The 17,584-nt window shown below is 40.2% G+C and overlaps 2 protein-coding genes across 7 annotated transcripts in view; both read right to left on the reverse strand.

Moving 5' to 3' along the window:
- The window catches only part of LOC111859847 (protocadherin alpha-C2-like), a 136,488-nt gene that overhangs the window by 90,453 nt on the left and 28,451 nt on the right, over positions 1–17,584 (reverse strand). The window contains exon 1 of one of the 5 annotated variants that reach the window (XM_072717502.1): positions 12,879–15,361. The exons of 2 other annotated variants lie outside the window; for them this stretch is intronic. In XM_072717502.1, the coding sequence (XP_072573603.1) occupies positions 12,879–15,263 (2,385 nt within the window). In that variant the 5' untranslated portion in view covers positions 15,264–15,361. Of the gene's footprint in view, positions 1–1,010; positions 3,561–4,355; positions 6,735–12,878; positions 15,362–17,584 lie in introns of those variants that run through there. 2 more of the 5 variants (XM_072717505.1, XM_072717507.1) reach the window with 2 other exon arrangements.
- On the reverse strand, positions 6,827–11,329 carry LOC111859851 (protocadherin alpha-8-like). 2 transcript variants are annotated; one of them, XM_023842943.2, is made up of 2 exons: positions 8,816–11,329; positions 6,827–6,914 (listed from the first exon to the last, which is right to left on the reverse strand). In XM_023842943.2, the coding sequence occupies exons 1-2, from the start codon at positions 11,213–11,215 to the stop codon at positions 6,888–6,890; spliced, it is 2,427 nt and encodes an 808-aa protein (XP_023698711.1). In that variant the 5' UTR covers positions 11,216–11,329; the 3' UTR covers positions 6,827–6,887. The 2 variants fall into 2 exon arrangements, with proteins under 2 accessions (XP_023698711.1, XP_023698712.1); XM_023842944.2 differs by lacking the exon at positions 6,827–6,914 and adding an exon at positions 7,504–8,064.

Below are 17,584 nucleotides of genomic sequence, written 5' to 3' on the forward strand. Positions count from 1 at the left end.
CAGTGCATAGTCAATGTTGTCTGTAATATTTACTTCATTACAACAATGAGCCATTGGATGGTGCAGAATGGCATCGGCATCTAAGGAAAAGTTTGCTTAACTGGGATAAAGATCCTTTGTATCTATGCTTCTATTAATTAAATGGTGCCAATTTGTAAATGTACATTAAAGTAAGTCTTAGTCCCAGTGACAATCAGAAGTCCACATTCAGACTGATATCCTTGGTAATATTTCCAACAAAAGTACCATTTTCCAGTTCCTGTGAAATAGAGAGATAGATACCAAGACACAAAACAGAGCAGAATGACACACTGAACCCAAAAATACTCCAATAAGTCCATCACTGTAATGTAATTATCAATGACCCCAGTTAAGCTAATTTTCATAAAGCATTGGGTCACACATTTGAGCCTCGAACTAAATGCAAAAAGCAATATCTGGTGGCACGTCATTTTTCCATTCTACTCCATGCAGCAGCAAAAGCGTCACCTTAATTATTACGTATTGTTCTCTCACTTCTGTTGAAATTGATGGAAACAGAAAAGTTGATCACGATTCATATTGTCACAATAAAACTATAACAGATATTTAAAAAAACAATATAACTTCATGCCTGAAATAAAGAGAAAATTAATGTTCTTAGTTTTGACTGTCAACTCCCTAAAGACAGTTTAAGTTACCCTGGCATATGAATAAATCTTATAATAATTTATATAAAATGTATAAATATCACACCATATGCATTTCAAAACTAAGAAAAAAAACTAATATAAAAATTTAATTTTTGATAAACATTCATTAATATAAATTCTGTTTATTCTAACTATTCTGTCTTACTGTAATAAGTGCAGATATTAAAATATACAAAACCAAAGGCTGCCCCTGTTTCCTTTAGTTTTTTTGCAAAGTAAAATTTTCTGATCCCTTCATAAATAATCACCTGCTTCAGTCGTACAACACGTTTGTCAACAAGTGAGTACAGAGATTAAGAAGTTCCTACTAAATCTTACCTTCTCACTCATAGGTAGTGTTTGGTTCCGTTTAAAAGTGTCCGTGCCATTAATACTGATCAGATCCGCTTCAGCAGGTGGACATGCGACGGGGAAAACAACCACATCACTCTTCAGTGTATCTGAACTAAAACACACGTCATACTGCTGAGTGGATTTAGAGTAAGACCAGCTTCCGTCGGGGTGTGTGGTGATCGCTGGGGTGCTGTATCTGTTGAAACTGTTATCTGCTTTGTGACATTTAATTGCTATTAGACTGACGAAGCTCAGAAGAAATATCACTGAGACTGCTGCAGTAGCGATGAGCAAATACAGATTTAGAGAAGAAAAACTTGCATCCTTCTTTATCCGTTCTCTGGCTTGAATCGGGATTTCAACATTATTTTCAACCAACACAACATCGATGGAAACCGTTGATGAGAAGGAAGGTTCCCCACTATCAGAAATCAAAATAACCAATGGATGGGTCCTTAAGTCATTGTCACTCATTCTCCTTTTAGTTCTTATCTCCCCGGTACTGGTACCAATTCTGAAGAGACTGGATCCTTTTGGTTCAGAGATGTGATAGGACAGCAGAGCATTATATCCAGAATCCGCATCCACAGCCCTGATCTTGGCCAGAAAGTATCCCGCTTCAGCAGAGTAGGGAATGCTCTCTGTATTTACGGAACCCTGGTCCGAATAAGGTGGGAGAATCTGGGGACTGTTGTCATTCACATCCAGTATGAAAACATTCACAGTAACATTGCTGCTTAATGGAGGGACACCAGAGTCTGTGGCCTGAACCTGAAGCTGAATTTTTTTAATTGTCTCATAGTCAAAAGTCTGCATGCTGTATATGTCCCCAGTGTGAGAGTTTACATTCAACATGGTGGATACCGGCACTCCTCCAATGATTCTGTCCAACAACAGATATGTGACTTGTGCATTCTCATTGTCATCAGCATCAAACGCTTTCACAGATTGTATAAGAGTACCGACTGGACTGTTTTCTTCCAAATAAACATTAATCTCTGGATTAGGAAAGTGTGGAGCATTGTCATTTACATCCGAAACATCTACGGTAAGGACACTGATACTAGAGAGAGCTGGAGTCCCCTCATCGGTAGCTGTGATTGTGACATTGTAACGATAAACACTTTCTCTGTCTAGTGGCCCGTCTACTATTAGAGAATAATAGTTTTTGTAAGATGACTGCAGCTTGAAAGGGGAAGCTCCACTAAGGTCACATCTCAGGAGGCCGTTTTTTCCGCTGTCCCTGTCTACGACCGAGATCAGGGCCACCACTGTTCCAGGCTGAGCATCCTCTCTAACTGGACTCATAAATGACGTCACTGAGATTTCTGGACTGTTGTCATTCACATCAACAACTTCAACTAAAATCTTGCAGTGTGCACTGCGGGGTGAATGCCCCCGGTCTTGTGCCTGAGCACGGATTTCATAGGCAGTTTTTTTTTCATAGTCCAAATCCCCAGTAACAGTAATTTTTCCTGTTTGAGGATGAACAGCAAAAATATTAAAATAACTGGAATCATCAAGCCCAGCAAAAGAATAGATTATTTCACTGTTTAGTCCTTCATCTATGTCAGTAGCATTAAGGGTTAGAATGACTGTCCCGATTGGAGCATTTTCAAAAACACTAACTTTATAAACCGATTTACTAAACACTGGAATGTTATCATTGCTGTCGATCACGTTTACAATTATCTGTAATGTCCCGGATCTAGGGGGTTTCCCTCCATCAACAGCAGTCAGTAGGAGCCGAATCACGGGCTGCTTCTCTCGATCTAAAGCTTTCTGCAGAACCAACTCAGCAGATACGCTATGCTCACCAGCGCTCTGCGCATCCAATGAAAATTGTTCGTTTGGACTTAGCTTGTAGCTCTTTACGGCATTACTGCCCACATCAAGATCTTTCGCTATGGGAAGCGGAAACCTTTCTCCTAAAAATGCCAACTCAGTAATATTAAATACTTGGAATTTATGAGGGAATGACGGCGCGTTGTCATTGATGTCTATTATATTTATTTCAATGCGGTGAAGAGTCATTGGGCGATTCAGTATCACCTCTACGTCTAAAAAACATCTTGGCAAACCGGGACAAAGTACCTCTCTATCTATTCTTTCATCGACATAAAGAACGCCAGTTTTTAAATTTACACCAAAGTACCTTTTGTTAGAGCCCCCGGCAATGTGCAGTCCGCGCGAATCCAGATCTTGTACATTTAGATTCAGATCCTTGGCGATATTTCCGACAGAAGTGCCCTTTTCCACCTCTTCTGAAACGGAATACGTAATCTGAGCCAGAGAATGATTCACGAAAACAAGCAGCGCGATATGCTGCCACACACGTCCTCTTTGTTCCCAAATGGCCATCACTGTTTGGATCGTCAGCAGTCTTCCGAGTTTTGCATATTATTCCTAGCGAGGAAACATTCTTGTGTTCCCCTTAAAAGTGTTTAATCTGTTTTCCTTTAGGTCTCGGCCGCCGGTGCTCCACAGACACAGAGTACTACTGCTTCAGCTCTCCGTGAAGCGCCTGCTTCTATTAAGGAGGGGCCTGTGTAAATCTGAAGAAGATGGTCTGCAGCGACACCGAGTGTTTGTTTCCCTAAGTAAAACTATTTTCAAATTAAATTAAAACTGCTTTCTTTTTTCATGTGTTATGAAAGATTTTTCATTAAAAAGTACCAATTTTAATTTCATTTTTGTAAATGCAGTAAGGCTATTTAATGAACTGAAACTACTTCATAAGCAAATAATGACATTATATTCCTGTTTATGTATATTATATCCATCCATTCATTCATTATCTATACCGCTTAATCCATCTGGGTCGCGGGGTGTACATTATATCGTATTAATTTAATCAGACTATAAAGAAGCACTTTAAAATAAAAAAACATTTATTACGTAGCCTATTTTTGACGTATGATGTAGAACATTTGTCATCTGGTTTTCTTTAATTTATTTCTTTCATTTTCCCCCTTTTTACTCTCTAATGATGTTTAATGTATCACAGCGCATTGGGACATCTCTGCCTGCCGCTATATAAAAATAAATTCAACTGAATTTAATTGAACATAGAAATGTGTACTAGCGATAATTTTCAACACGATTTTTATTATTGGCTTATATTATGAAATTTAAAACAGGTCTGCATTACAGTTTTGTATATGCATTACTTATCAAACAAGTATAATCACACCTTAACCTTAAAACGAGTGTGTTACTTAAGGACCTTCAAAACGTAGCAAATCGCTCCTTTCAATATTGCATTTTGGGTCTTCAATGTGCCACGACACAAATACAAGCAACCAATAAATAATCGTTAGTTATTCTTACCTTCTCGCTTTTGGGGAGTGTTTGGTTCCGTTTAAAAGTGTCAGCTCCAGCAATACTAATTAGATCCGAATCTGCCGGTGGGTAAGCAGTGGGGAAAACCAGGACGTCACTCTTCAGGGTGTCTGAACTAAAACACACGTCATACTGCTGAGTGGATTTAGAATAAGACCAGCTTCCGTCGGGGTGTGCGGTGATCGCTGGGGTGCTGTATCTGCCGAAAGAGTCGTCTGTCCTGTGACATTTTACAGCTATTAAACATAAGATGCTCAATAAAAATATTACCGACACTGACGCAGTGGCAATGACCAAATAAAGATTTAAACTGCTAAAATTATTTTCATTTGTGCGGCGTTCTCGGAACTGGGTCTTTATTTCAACATTATTTTCGACAACTATGACATCAATAGAAACTGTTGATGACAGAGAAGGATCTCCGTTGTCTGAAACCAAAATAACCAAAGGATGGGTCCTCAAGTCGTTGTCACTCATTCTCCTCTTGGTCCTAATCTCCCCGGTACTGGTTCCAATTTTGAAAAGATTGTTTCCCTTGGGTTCCGTGATGTGATAAGAAAGCAGAGCATTATATCCAGAATCCGCGTCCACAGCCCTGATCTTGGCCACAAAGTATCCCGCTTCAGCAGAATAGGGAATGCTCTCTGTATTTACAGAGCCCTGGTCCGAATATGGTGGGAGAATTAGAGGACTGTTGTCATTTTCATCTATAATAAACACATTCACGGTTACATTGCTGCTTAATGGAGGTACACCGGAGTCTGTGGCCTGAACTCGAAACTGGATTTTTTTAATCTCCTCGTAGTCAAAAGCCTGCATGTTGTATATATCGCCACTAACGGAGTTTACATTAAATAATGTAGATGGAGGCACCCTTTTACTTTCATTGGGCAATATTGCATAAGTAATTAATGAATTTTCATTGACATCAGCGTCAGCTGCAGATATAGTTTGTATAGCAGCTCCAACTGGACTGTTCTCTTTTAAATAAACGTTAATTTCCGGAACTGGAAAGATCGGAGCATTGTCATTTATGTCAGAAACGAGTACAGTTATAACACACGTGCTAGATAGAGGCGGGGTCCCGTCATCAGTGGCTATGATGGTGACGTTGTACTCAAATGCGCTTTCTCTGTCCAGTTGACTGTCAACAGCTAAAGAGTAATAGTTCTTGTACGATGAGTGTAGCTTGAAAGGACTTGGTCCAATAAGCTTACATTTCGGAAGTCCATTTTTATCACTGTCTTTGTCCAATACTGTAATGAGAGCGACTACTGTTCCAGTCTGTGCGTCCTCTCGAACCGGACTCATGAGAGAAGTAACGGATATCTCAGGAACGTTGTCATTCACGTCAACAACTTCAATTAAAATTTTACAGTGCGTAGTTCGTGGTGAATGACCTTTGTCCTTAGCTTGTACACGAATTTCGAATGCAGCACTTTCTTCATAATCCAAATTGCCTTCAATTGTAATTTCACCAGTCTGTGAATTAATGCCGAACACATCAATGTGACTTATATCTCCATGTCCAACAAAAGAATACAGAATTTCACCATTCACTCCTTCATCCACATCAGTCGCGTTGAGAGTAAGTATTTTTGTCCCAGGAGGAACGTTTTCAGAAACAGAGAGCTTATAAAGAGATTGGCTGAATACCGGAGAATTATCATTGACGTCGATCACATTGACAACGACCTGTAATGTCCCAGACCTGGGAGGCTTCCCTCCGTCAATCGCAGTGAGTAGGAGACGGATGACCGATTCTTTCTCTCGATCTAATGGCTTCTGCAGCACTAACTCAGCTGATACACGTTTTTCTCCACTGCTCTGTACATCCAAAGAGAAGTGTTCGTTAGAAATCAGCTTGTAGGTCTTCACAGCGTTGCTGCCAACATCCGCGTCATTTGCAACTGGCAGAGGAAATCTTTCTCCAGAAAATGTAAACTCGGTAATATTCAATACATGTAACGTCTCTATAAAATAAGGAGCATTGTCATTGATGTCTATAATATTTACTTCAATACGATGGAGAATCATTGGGTTATTTAATATGGCCTCTATATTTAAGGAACATTTGGCTAATTTTGAACACATTTCCTCTCTATCGATCCTCTCGTCAACAAACAGAATACCGGTTTTTAAATTCACGCCAAAGTACCTTTTGCTGGAGCTCGTGACAATGTGAAGCCCACGTGAATCCAGATCTTGCAAGTTCAAATTCAGATCCTTTGCGATGTTTCCAACAAAAGTACCTTTATCCACTTCCTCTGCAATGGAGTATGCAATTTGAGGAACGGAAAGATCCACTACACAAAGCAGCGTAAAGCACTGCAGCCACATACGTATCCTTTGTTCAAAGAGGCCCATCGTCGAGCTCTTCCTTTCAGAGCCTTGCAGTGCACTTTACTCCCACGGATGAATCACACTTTCGTATAAGTATTTATTCTAACACAGTAGTATTTATTTGTCTTTCGTCTTTGCATATCGCACTAGTTTCATGCGCTTGTTTCCTGGAGGCGGTCATGGCTCTCTACGAGCTGCTTTTTCCTATAAAGGAGGGGGGAGTGAAGTACAGTTCAGCATTGATATCTACGGTCTATAGCGACACCGCGCGCTCATTTTAGAATTTGTCTTACGAATGTCACAATTACCCAGTAATTCTAACCAGGATAAGCGATAAGAAAATTGATCGATTTTTAAATGTATCCTACATTTAACGTTATGTTAGATGTGAGAATTCCGTTATATTACCGATCAAAAAACGAGATACATAACACAAAACGTTTAATAGAAATATCTAGAAAATACACTAAAAGACATATGAACATGATGTATAGGCAATAATCCTTTGGCGCCAACTCACATTTTTGACCTCTTAATTCTTCTTTTTCAAATAACACCCTGCACTTTTTTGTTAAACGCGTCCTGTTTCTTTCTTTTCCCCGCACAAGTAACGAGAGTCTCAATTATTACCCAAAGATTACTTCATCATTCCATCTAATTTCAATGTAAACTGAAAGCATAAGGGATTCTAAACCCTATTTGGAGAGGGGGGCTTGTGTGGGTGTTTTCGCCAAACAAGAACACACTCCCATTATACGGTCAATAAATCTTTATATTGCTATAATACTTTTTTTGTTTGTAATGTATATAAATGTAACGATATAAATATATTAAATTGCACAAAATCAAATGAGTGTGTTATGCTTTGTTAAGGACTAAACGAAAGTCACATTTGGCACCACAGAACAAATACAATGTGCTTTCTTTTTTACTATTTCAAGCATGGGTATATATGAGTATATTTGCCCTTTCAAAAAAGTGATTTGTGCTAATATATAGGGGGGTAGGATGATTCCAAGGGCTCCCGGGTGACAGGGGGCCTAAAAAATTGGAAAATAACTGGATTGGTCTGGACTGGGGGGCCCAGTATGATGTGCCTTCATGGCGCCCAAAATCTCTAGCAATGCCCCTGATGACAGTAAAAGGCACCTTTGAATATTATGTCAAGTACCTTAATATTAATTTTCAACACGTTAAACACAACATCATTTCATTTTACATTCTGTGACAGGAACCAACAACCTGGAATGAATCAGCACCATACTGATTAGTATCTGCTCTCAGGCAATCATGAAGTATGATTAAATATAGGAAGATTTCCAAAGAGGCCCAGCTGGAGGGTCATCTGTCAGCCCTACACACTCCAGGGACACAGAAAAGTCTGATTAAATGCTGGCCGCACTTGGGAGTAACAGAGACATGGCAGACAGACTCAGTGTTGATGGGGAATGCTAACTTGAATAATGAGGTTGGGCTCCAGGCCCAACTGGTCTGATACAGCCGACCTCAGCATGCTGCCCCCTGAAATCACACCTCCCTGCATTGGAATCAACCTAAAGCCCCCCACACTATTTCCTGACCTAGCACTTTTTTTGTGCTTTAATTGACAATAAACAGAGGGCTTACTGACACTCATGTGTGGAACCCGCAGAACCCTCAGAACATGTTCTCCACCACAGTTATCACATTTTTAATCCTACAACTAAAAATAACAACATTATGTTCCCCAAAGTATTCAGGTCTTCATCAATCCCAAATGATATACTGTTTTCACTCGTAATGATGCAGTAACAGTCAGGGGAGCTGCAATGAGGGAGGGGGGATTAGGATGATTCCAAGGGCCCCTGAGTGACAAGGGCCTTAAAAATTCAAAAACATCACTGGTGGCTCCCTTTGTAACAGTATTATAAAAGCAGTTTTAATTCAGTGATTAGAATTATTGGAATGAGATAAATAAACAGTGATGTGCACCTGAACTTAAAAATCTTATGCAAAACTGAAACTTTGCATATAAATATGATTTAGAAAGTCATACTGGAGAAATTAGCTTGTAAACAGATCCAATCTATTTGCAGTTAACAAAACTGTAACAATGACATTCTTACCTTCTCACTTTTAGGCAGCGTCTGATTCCGTCGGAGGCTGTCTGAGCCATTAATACTGATAAGATCAGTGTCTGCTGCTGCATGTGACACAGGAAAAACTACGACATCACTCTTCAGCGTATCCGAACTAAAACAAACGTCATACTGATGAGAAGTTTTGGAGTAAGACCAGCTTCCGTCAGGGTGTGTGGTGATATCTGCAGCAGTGTACCTGCAGAAAGTGTCGTCTGTCCTGTGACACTTCAATGCTATTAAAGTTATGAGGCTGAGTAAAAATATCACAGACACTGACACGATGGCGATGAGCAGGTACAGGTGTGAACTGGAAAAGCGATCCTCTTTCATTGGCCGTTCTTTAAACTGAGTTTGGATTTTCTCAATGTTTTCAGTAACAATAACATCAATAGACACCGTAGATGACAGAGAAGGATCTCCGTTATCAGAAACTAAAATGACCAACGGGTGGGTCCTCAGGTCATTGTCACTCATTCTCCTTTTAGTCCTTATCTCCCCTGTACTGGTTCCGATTCTGAAGAGATTGGTTCCTTTGGGTTCGGAGATGTGATAGGACAGCAGAGCATTATAACCAGAGTCAGTGTCCACAGCCCTGATCTTGGCCACAAAGTATCCCGCTTCAGCAGAGTAGGGAATGCTCTCTGTATTTACGGAACCCTGGTCCGAATAAGGTGGGAGAATCTGAGGACTGTTGTCATTCTCATCCAGGATGAAAACATTCACAGTAACATTACTGCTTAATGGAGGGACACCAGAGTCAGTTGCTTGAACCCTGAATTGGAAAGTTTTCGTTTCTTCATAGTTAAATGCCTGCAAGCTGTATATACTTCCAGTAACAGAGTTTATGTTTACCATGGTGGATATTGGGACTCGTTTGCTGGTGCTGTCCAATAGTGAATATGTAAGATGCGCATTTTCATTTGCATCCAAATCACTTGCTGTCACGGTTTGTATAAGAGCTCCAGCTGGACTGTTCTCTTTTAAGTAAAGACTATATTCTAAATGAGAAAAACACGGTGGATTGTCATTTATGTCAGAAATGTGCACAATCATAAAGCTGCTACTGGACAGAGGTGGGCTTCCCTCATCAGTAGCTGTGATAGTAAAATTGTACTGTGATGAACTCTCTCTATCCAACGGTTCATTAATTACTAAAGAAAAGTAGTTATTATAATTCATTTGTAATTTAAATGGAATATCATTAGAGATGTAACAGTTCACGATTCCATTTTGGCCACCGTCTTTATCAGTGACCTCCACGAGAGCTACAACGGTGCCCACCCTCGCATTTTCTTTGACAGGATCTAAAAGCGGCGTCACTCTTATTTCGGGAAAATTGTCGTTAGCATCCAGCACCTCAACGAGCACTTTACAGTGCGCGGCCATTGGAGGCTGGCCTTTGTCATTTACTTGCACGCGGATTTCAAAATCACTGTCAATCTCAAAATCAATAATGCCATTAACTGTAATAGTTCCAGTATGAGGGTCAATATAAAAAATGTCTAAAGTCTGGTCGTGCTCGTGTTTACTGAATGAGTACACAAGATCACCGTTTGACCCTTCATCCGCGTCGGTTGCATTCACAGTGATTACAGGCGATCCTGGTGGTGCATTCTCAAAAATACGAGCTTTATACAATGGGCGGCTAAATGCTGGAATGTTATCATTAATATCAAGAATGTTAACGATAATGTTCGATGTGCTGGATTTTGGCGGAGTCCCACCGTCTATCGCTGTTAATACAAGCACTATTGTGGATTGTTTTTCTCGATCCAGTGCTTTCTGTAGTACCAAGTCAGCGGACACACTATATTCTCCTCCCTGATGTACCGCTAGAGAAAAGTGATCATTGGGACTTAGCTTGTATGTTTTAACCGCGTTTTTCCCGGAGTCAGCATCATAAGCCCCAAGTAATGGAAATCTTACCCCAGGTAACGTGATCTCTGTAATATTCACTGTTTGAGATTGAAACCTAAAAGACGGAGAATTATCGTTTATATCCAAAACATTGATTTCGATGCGGTAAATATTTACAGGATTAATAATCATAGCTTCTACGTTAAGCGTGCACTTTGGGGCATTTGAACAGATCATGTCTCTATCTATTCTGTCATTAACATACAAAACGCCAGTATCTAAATTTACGTCGAAGTATTTTTTCTTGGAACTGCCGACAATCTGAAACATACGTGAATGAAGATCCTGCACGTTGATGTTCAAGCTTTTGGCGATATTTCCAACAGAAGTCCCCGGTTCTACTTCCTCGAAGACAGAATATGAAAATTGTGCAGACACAACGTCCAAGAAACATAATAAAAGGAGTATTAGATTCAGCGCCGAAATAAAAATATTCTTGCCGACAAAATGCATTATCCAGTCTGCCATGGAATCAACATAAACCCTTTACATTCCTGTCTTTGAAAAATCAACTAATTGTGTAGTAAATTATAAAGAATTATAATCATTCGAACAGAAAATGCAAAACATTAGGTCTCCGACCACAATTCCGCGTCTTATCTTTATGTGACAAAGCTACGCGTAATAATGTCTGTCCCTCCGAAAGAGGAGGAGTTGGGAGGAGCTGTTCTAAAACGCGACGATCTCTCTTAGCCGGTCATCAGGGACATCTTGTGGAAACGTCTAGAAAGAGCACTCATACGAAGATGAATATATAGTCCCTTACCACACGTTGCAGTGTAGTGACCTCGGTAATAGGTGGATGTATATATGTAATTAAAAAAAAAGTACTTCAGAAATTTTACAATTCACAACTTACCACCACAAAAGTACTGCAGCACCAAGTTATGAATTCTCGTTAACCGTGTCACGGATTCTGGAGAATCGTCATTAATGTCAGACACCACAAAAAGCAGTCACAAAACGATGATTTTATAAGCCTGATGCCCTCACGCATATTCAAATGTAACCCTGCCACTAAAAGAGGGAAGAATACAACGCAATGCGATTATAAAAATGAAAAAACACCCTACACTATGCTATGCTGGGGGGTGGGGGGGTGCACTGATAAATGATGGTGAAGCACATAAACAGTTGGCCATAAAATATAATTACATATAATGATGATCAGGCCAGTCACTGCTGGACACTGCACTTTTGTTTTAGATGACAAAATAAGGAAACACTGGACTCAAGTCAAATACACTCCTGACGTTCATCTACTGCAGCTTGCTGAAGCAGTGCCACACCTCGCAAGTGAACACTGCACACTGCCTCAATACCAGGGCTGAATGACACGGCAATCCACATAAAAACTGAAACCTGCGTTCCTCCTTTGTCTCAAACAATGCCACTGACCCTGAAATTGCAGTATCAAGTAATTAAATCAAAATAAGACACAAAAGGGGAATGAAGGAACAACCTAACAAGCCAACTAAATACTGCTAGCCAGCTGGTTAGGACAGAATAAGCAGTGAATAAGTCACAGCAACCAGCAACTGCAAACACAGAGCCAATGTATGGTTTAAAAAACTGCCTGGATTCATTAAAAATGTTAACATTTGTAAATTACATTAATTATATATATATATATATATGTTAATCCCAAGCAAACCTACACACAAGTTGCCATGACGGTGACACGTTATTGGCCAAGAAAATAAAAGCTCATTAATGACATAAACAGATGAGAACAAGCTTGGGGTTACAGCAAAAGGTCAGGCAGAGTCCACCAGTGCTGAAGCAACGAGGCTTAAGGGCCAAACAGCAGCATTAGTCTGCCAGACACAAGATTCAAAGCGTGAACTATCTGATTAGAAACAGAGCCTAAACCCCCTTAGCCACAGGCCGTGACACAGGCTGAATGAAAACGTGTCTCATGTCATAACCAGTTGACACCTGTTACAGAGTTTCCAACTGATTCTCTTTCAAGAATTGGAAAACAGAACTTGAAAATGGAAAACAAACATATACTAGGAGCCTCAGCAGTGTACCTGATTATAGTTCAGCAACAACTAATGATCACTTTCAACTATTCAGAATTAAAGATAAAGTTGACGTATTAATAAACAAACAAAATTTGCATGCTTACCTTTTCACTTTTGGGTAACGTCTGATTCTGTTTGAAAGTGTCGACTTCGCTAATGCTGATTAGATCTGCATCTAGGGGTGGACAACCCGCTGGGAAAACTACTACATCACTCTTCAGTGTATCTGAACTGAAACAGACGTCATACTGCTGAGTGGATTTAGAGTAAGACCAGCTTCCGTCGGGGTGTGCGGTGATTGCTGGGGTGCTGTATCTGCCGAAAGAGTCGTCTGTCCTGTGACACTTCAGTGCTAATAGACTGAAGATGCTGAGTAAAAATATCACAGAAACTGACACAATGGCGATGAGCAGATATAAGTGTAAACTGGAAAACTGATCCTCTTTCAGCGGTCTTTCTTTAAACGGAGTCTTTATATCCCCATTATTTTCAACAACAACAACGTCAACAGACACTGTGGACGAAAGAGAAGGATCTCCATTATCAGAAACCAAAATGACCAATGGATGGGTCCTTAAGTCATTGTCACTCATTTTCCTTTTAGTTCTTATTTCCCCGGTACTGGTACCAATTCTGAATAAGTTGGTTCCTTTGGGTTCCGCAATGTGAAAAGAAATCAGAGCATTATATCCAGAATCCGGATCCACAGCCCTGATCTTGGCAACAAAGTAACCCGCTTCCGCAGAGTAGGGAATGCTTTCCGTGTGAACGGAGCCCTGGTCAGAATAGGGTGGAAGAATCCCAGGGCTGTTGTCATTCTCATCCAGGATAAAAACGTTAATAGCCACCGAACTGCTTAGTGGAGGGACACCAGAGTCCGTCGCCAGAACTCGAAACTGGAACATTTTGATATCTTCATAGTTAAAAGCTTGTAAGCTGTACATACTCCCAGTAACAGAGTTTATGTTTATCATGGTGGAGACAGGGGTTCCTTTGCTGTTACCGTCCATTAAAGAATATGTAACTTGTGCGTTTTCATTTGCATCAGCATCAAACGCCGTCACCGTTTGCATAAGTGATCCAACCGGGCTGTTTTCCTTTACATGAATATTAAACTCCGGCTGGGAAAATTGCGGCGCGTTGTCATTTACGTCAGAGACCAGTATCGCAAAAATACTGGTGCTGGACAGAGGCGGGCTCCCCTCATCCGTAGCTGTGATGGTGACGTTGTACTGAGAAGCGCTCTCTCTGTCCAGAGGCCCATCAACTTCCAAAGAATAATAATTCTTATAGTTTGCTTGTAATTTAAACGGCACCTCTCCAGCTATTTTGCAATTCACAACGCCATTCTGACCACCATCTTTATCATGGACTTCCACAAGAGCTATTGCAGTGCCCACTTTCGCATTTTCTTGAACTGTGTTTAAAAGTGGCTTCACTATAATTTCCGGAGAATTGTCGTTAACATCAATCACCTCAATTAGCACTTTACAGTGCGCGGCCATTGGAGGCTGGCCTTTGTCGTGCGCTTCTGCACGGATTTCAAAGGCGGTATTCTGCTCATAATCAATATTCCCTTTAACTGTAATAATACCACTCGTGGGGTCTATACGGAAAATGTCGAAAATTAGATCCTGCTCATCTTCACTAAAGAGGTACACAATTTCACTGTTTATCCCGTCATCCAAGTCGGTTGCATTCAGTGTAATTAAAGAAGTTCCAATTGGAACATTTTCTGAAATACGGCCTTTATACAATGAGTTGCTAAATGCTGGAGTATTATCGTTATTATCCAGAATATTAATTATAACTTCCGATGTGCCAGATCTCGGCGGAGTCCCGCCGTCGACAGCAGTTAAAAGTAGCTGAATCACAGATTGTTTCTCTCGGTCCAGAGGCTTCTGCAGCACCAACTCAGCAGATACACTCTGTTCACTCCCGGAGTGTAACATTAGTGAGAAATGCTCATTGGGGCTCAGCTTGTACGTTTTAATCGCGTTTTTTCCAACATCCGGATCGTGAGCGCCCCGTAAAGGAAATCTAACCCCGGGTAAAGAGCTCTCTGCAATGTTTAATGATTGCGACTCAGCTCGAAATGATGGCGAATTATCATTAATATCCAAAATATTTATTTCAACACGATAAACTTTCAAAGGATTATGAATGATTGCTTCCAAATTAACGATGCATTTCAAGACATTTGGACAAATGACTTCTCTGTCTATTCTCTCATTAACGTATAATAGACCGGTTTCTACATTTACCTCAAAATACTTTGTCTTGGAAGCGGAGACTACTTCAAACACACGTGACTGCAGCTCCTGAATGTTGATATTTAGGTTTTTGGCGATATTACCCACAGTAGTTCCTGGTTCTACCTCTTCCGAAACCGAATATGTTAGCTGTCCAGTGACATCCTCCATGAAACCCAGCAGTAGCAGCATGAGACGAATTACATTGACCGTCTTTTTTCTCGCGACAAAAAGCATTGTTCCGTTGACATGGGATGAACAAAGAAATTACTTGTAATATTTGTAATCCACACAGATCAGTTTAAGAGGAAAAACATCCATTGATCTCAACTGAATTTTCACCTTCTGTTCTCCGCAGTTTCACGTCCAGTCTTTCTCTAACAAAGCCTCGCGTAACTACCTTGGCCATAGATATGAGGTGGGGCTTAACATGGAATCTTTTTGAGTCGGTCAGCAGAGACACCGTGTGGTCGTATCTGGGCAAATAACTCTTACCGCATGGAAAGTAGGCCATTTTTACAGCCCATGAATTCCAGCATCTTAAATAACTAATAATCACTATTAATGATATTAATAATATTAAATGTGAATTCCAAAAATACTTATGTAGTTTTCACATTACTTGGTTTCCTATATAGTAGGAAGCAGAAGGCATAATACTGCCACGACTGTAAAACGACTGAATCAACGCAAGATGTTTTATAAAACTGATTTGGCATGAATTCATCATCCTCTCAGTTACACGGTTGGCAAAAACGCAGAAAACATTTAACTTTTATGCTTATGATAGGAGAACATGATGATATTCAAATACATTTGGCAAATACAGCATAACGTAAGAAAAAGACAAAAGAGACCGAAATGTACACAAACCAGGTAATATACATCCATAAATTCATTCATATGTGTGTGTGTATATATATGTATGGTTAGCACTGTTGCTGCACATCTCTAGGACCAGGGTTCGAGTCTCCGCCATTGTTCCATGTGTGTTTATTGGGAGTTTGCATGTACTCCCCGTGTCGTCGTGGGGTTTCCTCCAGGTTCTCTGGTTTCCCCCCACAGTCCAAAGACATGCTGAGGTTGCTTGGAGTTACCAAAACGCTTGTAGGTGTGCATGTGTGAGTGAGTGGTGTGATTGCGTCCTGTAATGTGTTGGTGTCCTGTGATGGGTTGGTGCCCTGTGATGGGTTGGTGCCCTGTGATGGGTTGGTGCCCTGTGATGGGTTGGTGCCCTGTAATGTGTTGGCGCCCCGCCATGGGTTGTTCCCTGCCTTGTGCCCGTAGCCTCCGGAATAGGCTCCGGACCCCCCGTGACCCTGATTAGAATTAGCAGTAACAGTATATGGATGAAAAAAATAAAATTATATATATATATATATATATACACACACACAGATACACACACACTACAGACTAGAACTTTGTAGAACTTTGGGCTCAACCTTAGATGTTTTTTAAAAATAGAAGTTACACAACTTTTATTTCTAGACAATATTAGAAATACTTACAACAAATGTAATTGACTGGATTTCAGTAGTTTATAGCTTGTAGTAACGCATCATTTAGCCAGAAAGCCTGAAAGTATTGGTTTTGAAGAAGACATATCAGGTCTGCTTTTAGTGCATTGACATTCCCTTTGTGTTGGAATTCCATTTACTGGTGTCAGAACTTGAGTTACTCTTGGCCTCTTGTGATTGTATCTTAATAAACTTAATAGCCACTTGTTTCTCCCAGATCAGGCTGTGAGAGATTTAATGAACTGTCTGCTCCTTCTTTTAATCTTATGTTGTACTGTATCACAACTGATAATTCAGACTTTTTGAGAAATATTTGTTATTTTTATGCTTGTAATGACTAGAAAGGCACAGCTAACAATTGAACAGAGGGCTCAAATCAAAATTTTGAGTGAAGAAGCTTTCTTTCATTGCCAAATGGCCAGAATGTTAAATGTTTCTAAGCATGGAGTGACCTACTGTTTACAGAGGAAAAGGTTGACAGGAAGCAGCAGTGACCAGAAATGGTCTGGGGCAAGGAAAGTGACATCAAAGGCTGAAGATCAACACTTAGTTGTGATGTGCAAAAGAAATTGGAAGATGATTGTAATGGTCTGCAGGCTGTGATTAATGTGAACAGAGGGAAACCAGTATCTCTTAATACAGTCAAGCAAAATGGATTGCATGGTTGAGTTGCTGGCAGAAAACCTTTACTTTGTGGTGTTAACAAGAAAAAGAGACTATTATAGGCTGAAAAACACAAACACTGGACTATTCAGAACTGGGAGCAGGTCTTATGAATGGACAACAGGGGGGGTGGTGAGAATAATTCCAAGGGGCTTGGAGTGTCAGGGGCCCTAAAATGACTGGAAAATAACTGGATTGGTCTGGACTGGGGGGCCCAATATAATATGCTTTCGTGGGGCCGAAAATGTTAAGCAACACCCTTGCTTACAATGCAAAATAAATTGTTACATTTCATTTCAAAACCAGTTAGTTACATTTGTTTCAAGTATTTCTAATATTTTCCTGTAAAAAAGTTTGAAAAAGCAGTGTATGATT

This window comes from Paramormyrops kingsleyae, chromosome 10, assembly GCF_048594095.1.
Source record: "Paramormyrops kingsleyae isolate MSU_618 chromosome 10, PKINGS_0.4, whole genome shotgun sequence".
NCBI lineage: Eukaryota > Metazoa > Chordata > Actinopteri > Osteoglossiformes > Mormyridae > Paramormyrops > Paramormyrops kingsleyae.

What these genes read in the sequence shown, in the direction of transcription:
- LOC111859851 (XM_023842943.2), bottom strand. Translation starts at nt 11,215, where the DNA reads ATGGCAGACTGGATAATGCATTTTGTCGGCAAGAATATTTTTATTTCG. An exon ending in CGCTGCCTAAAAGTGAGAAG is followed by an intron (nt 6,915 to 8,815) that starts GTAAGAATGTCA and finishes CCTCCTTTATAG; the next exon opens with GAAAAAGCAGCTCGTAGAGA.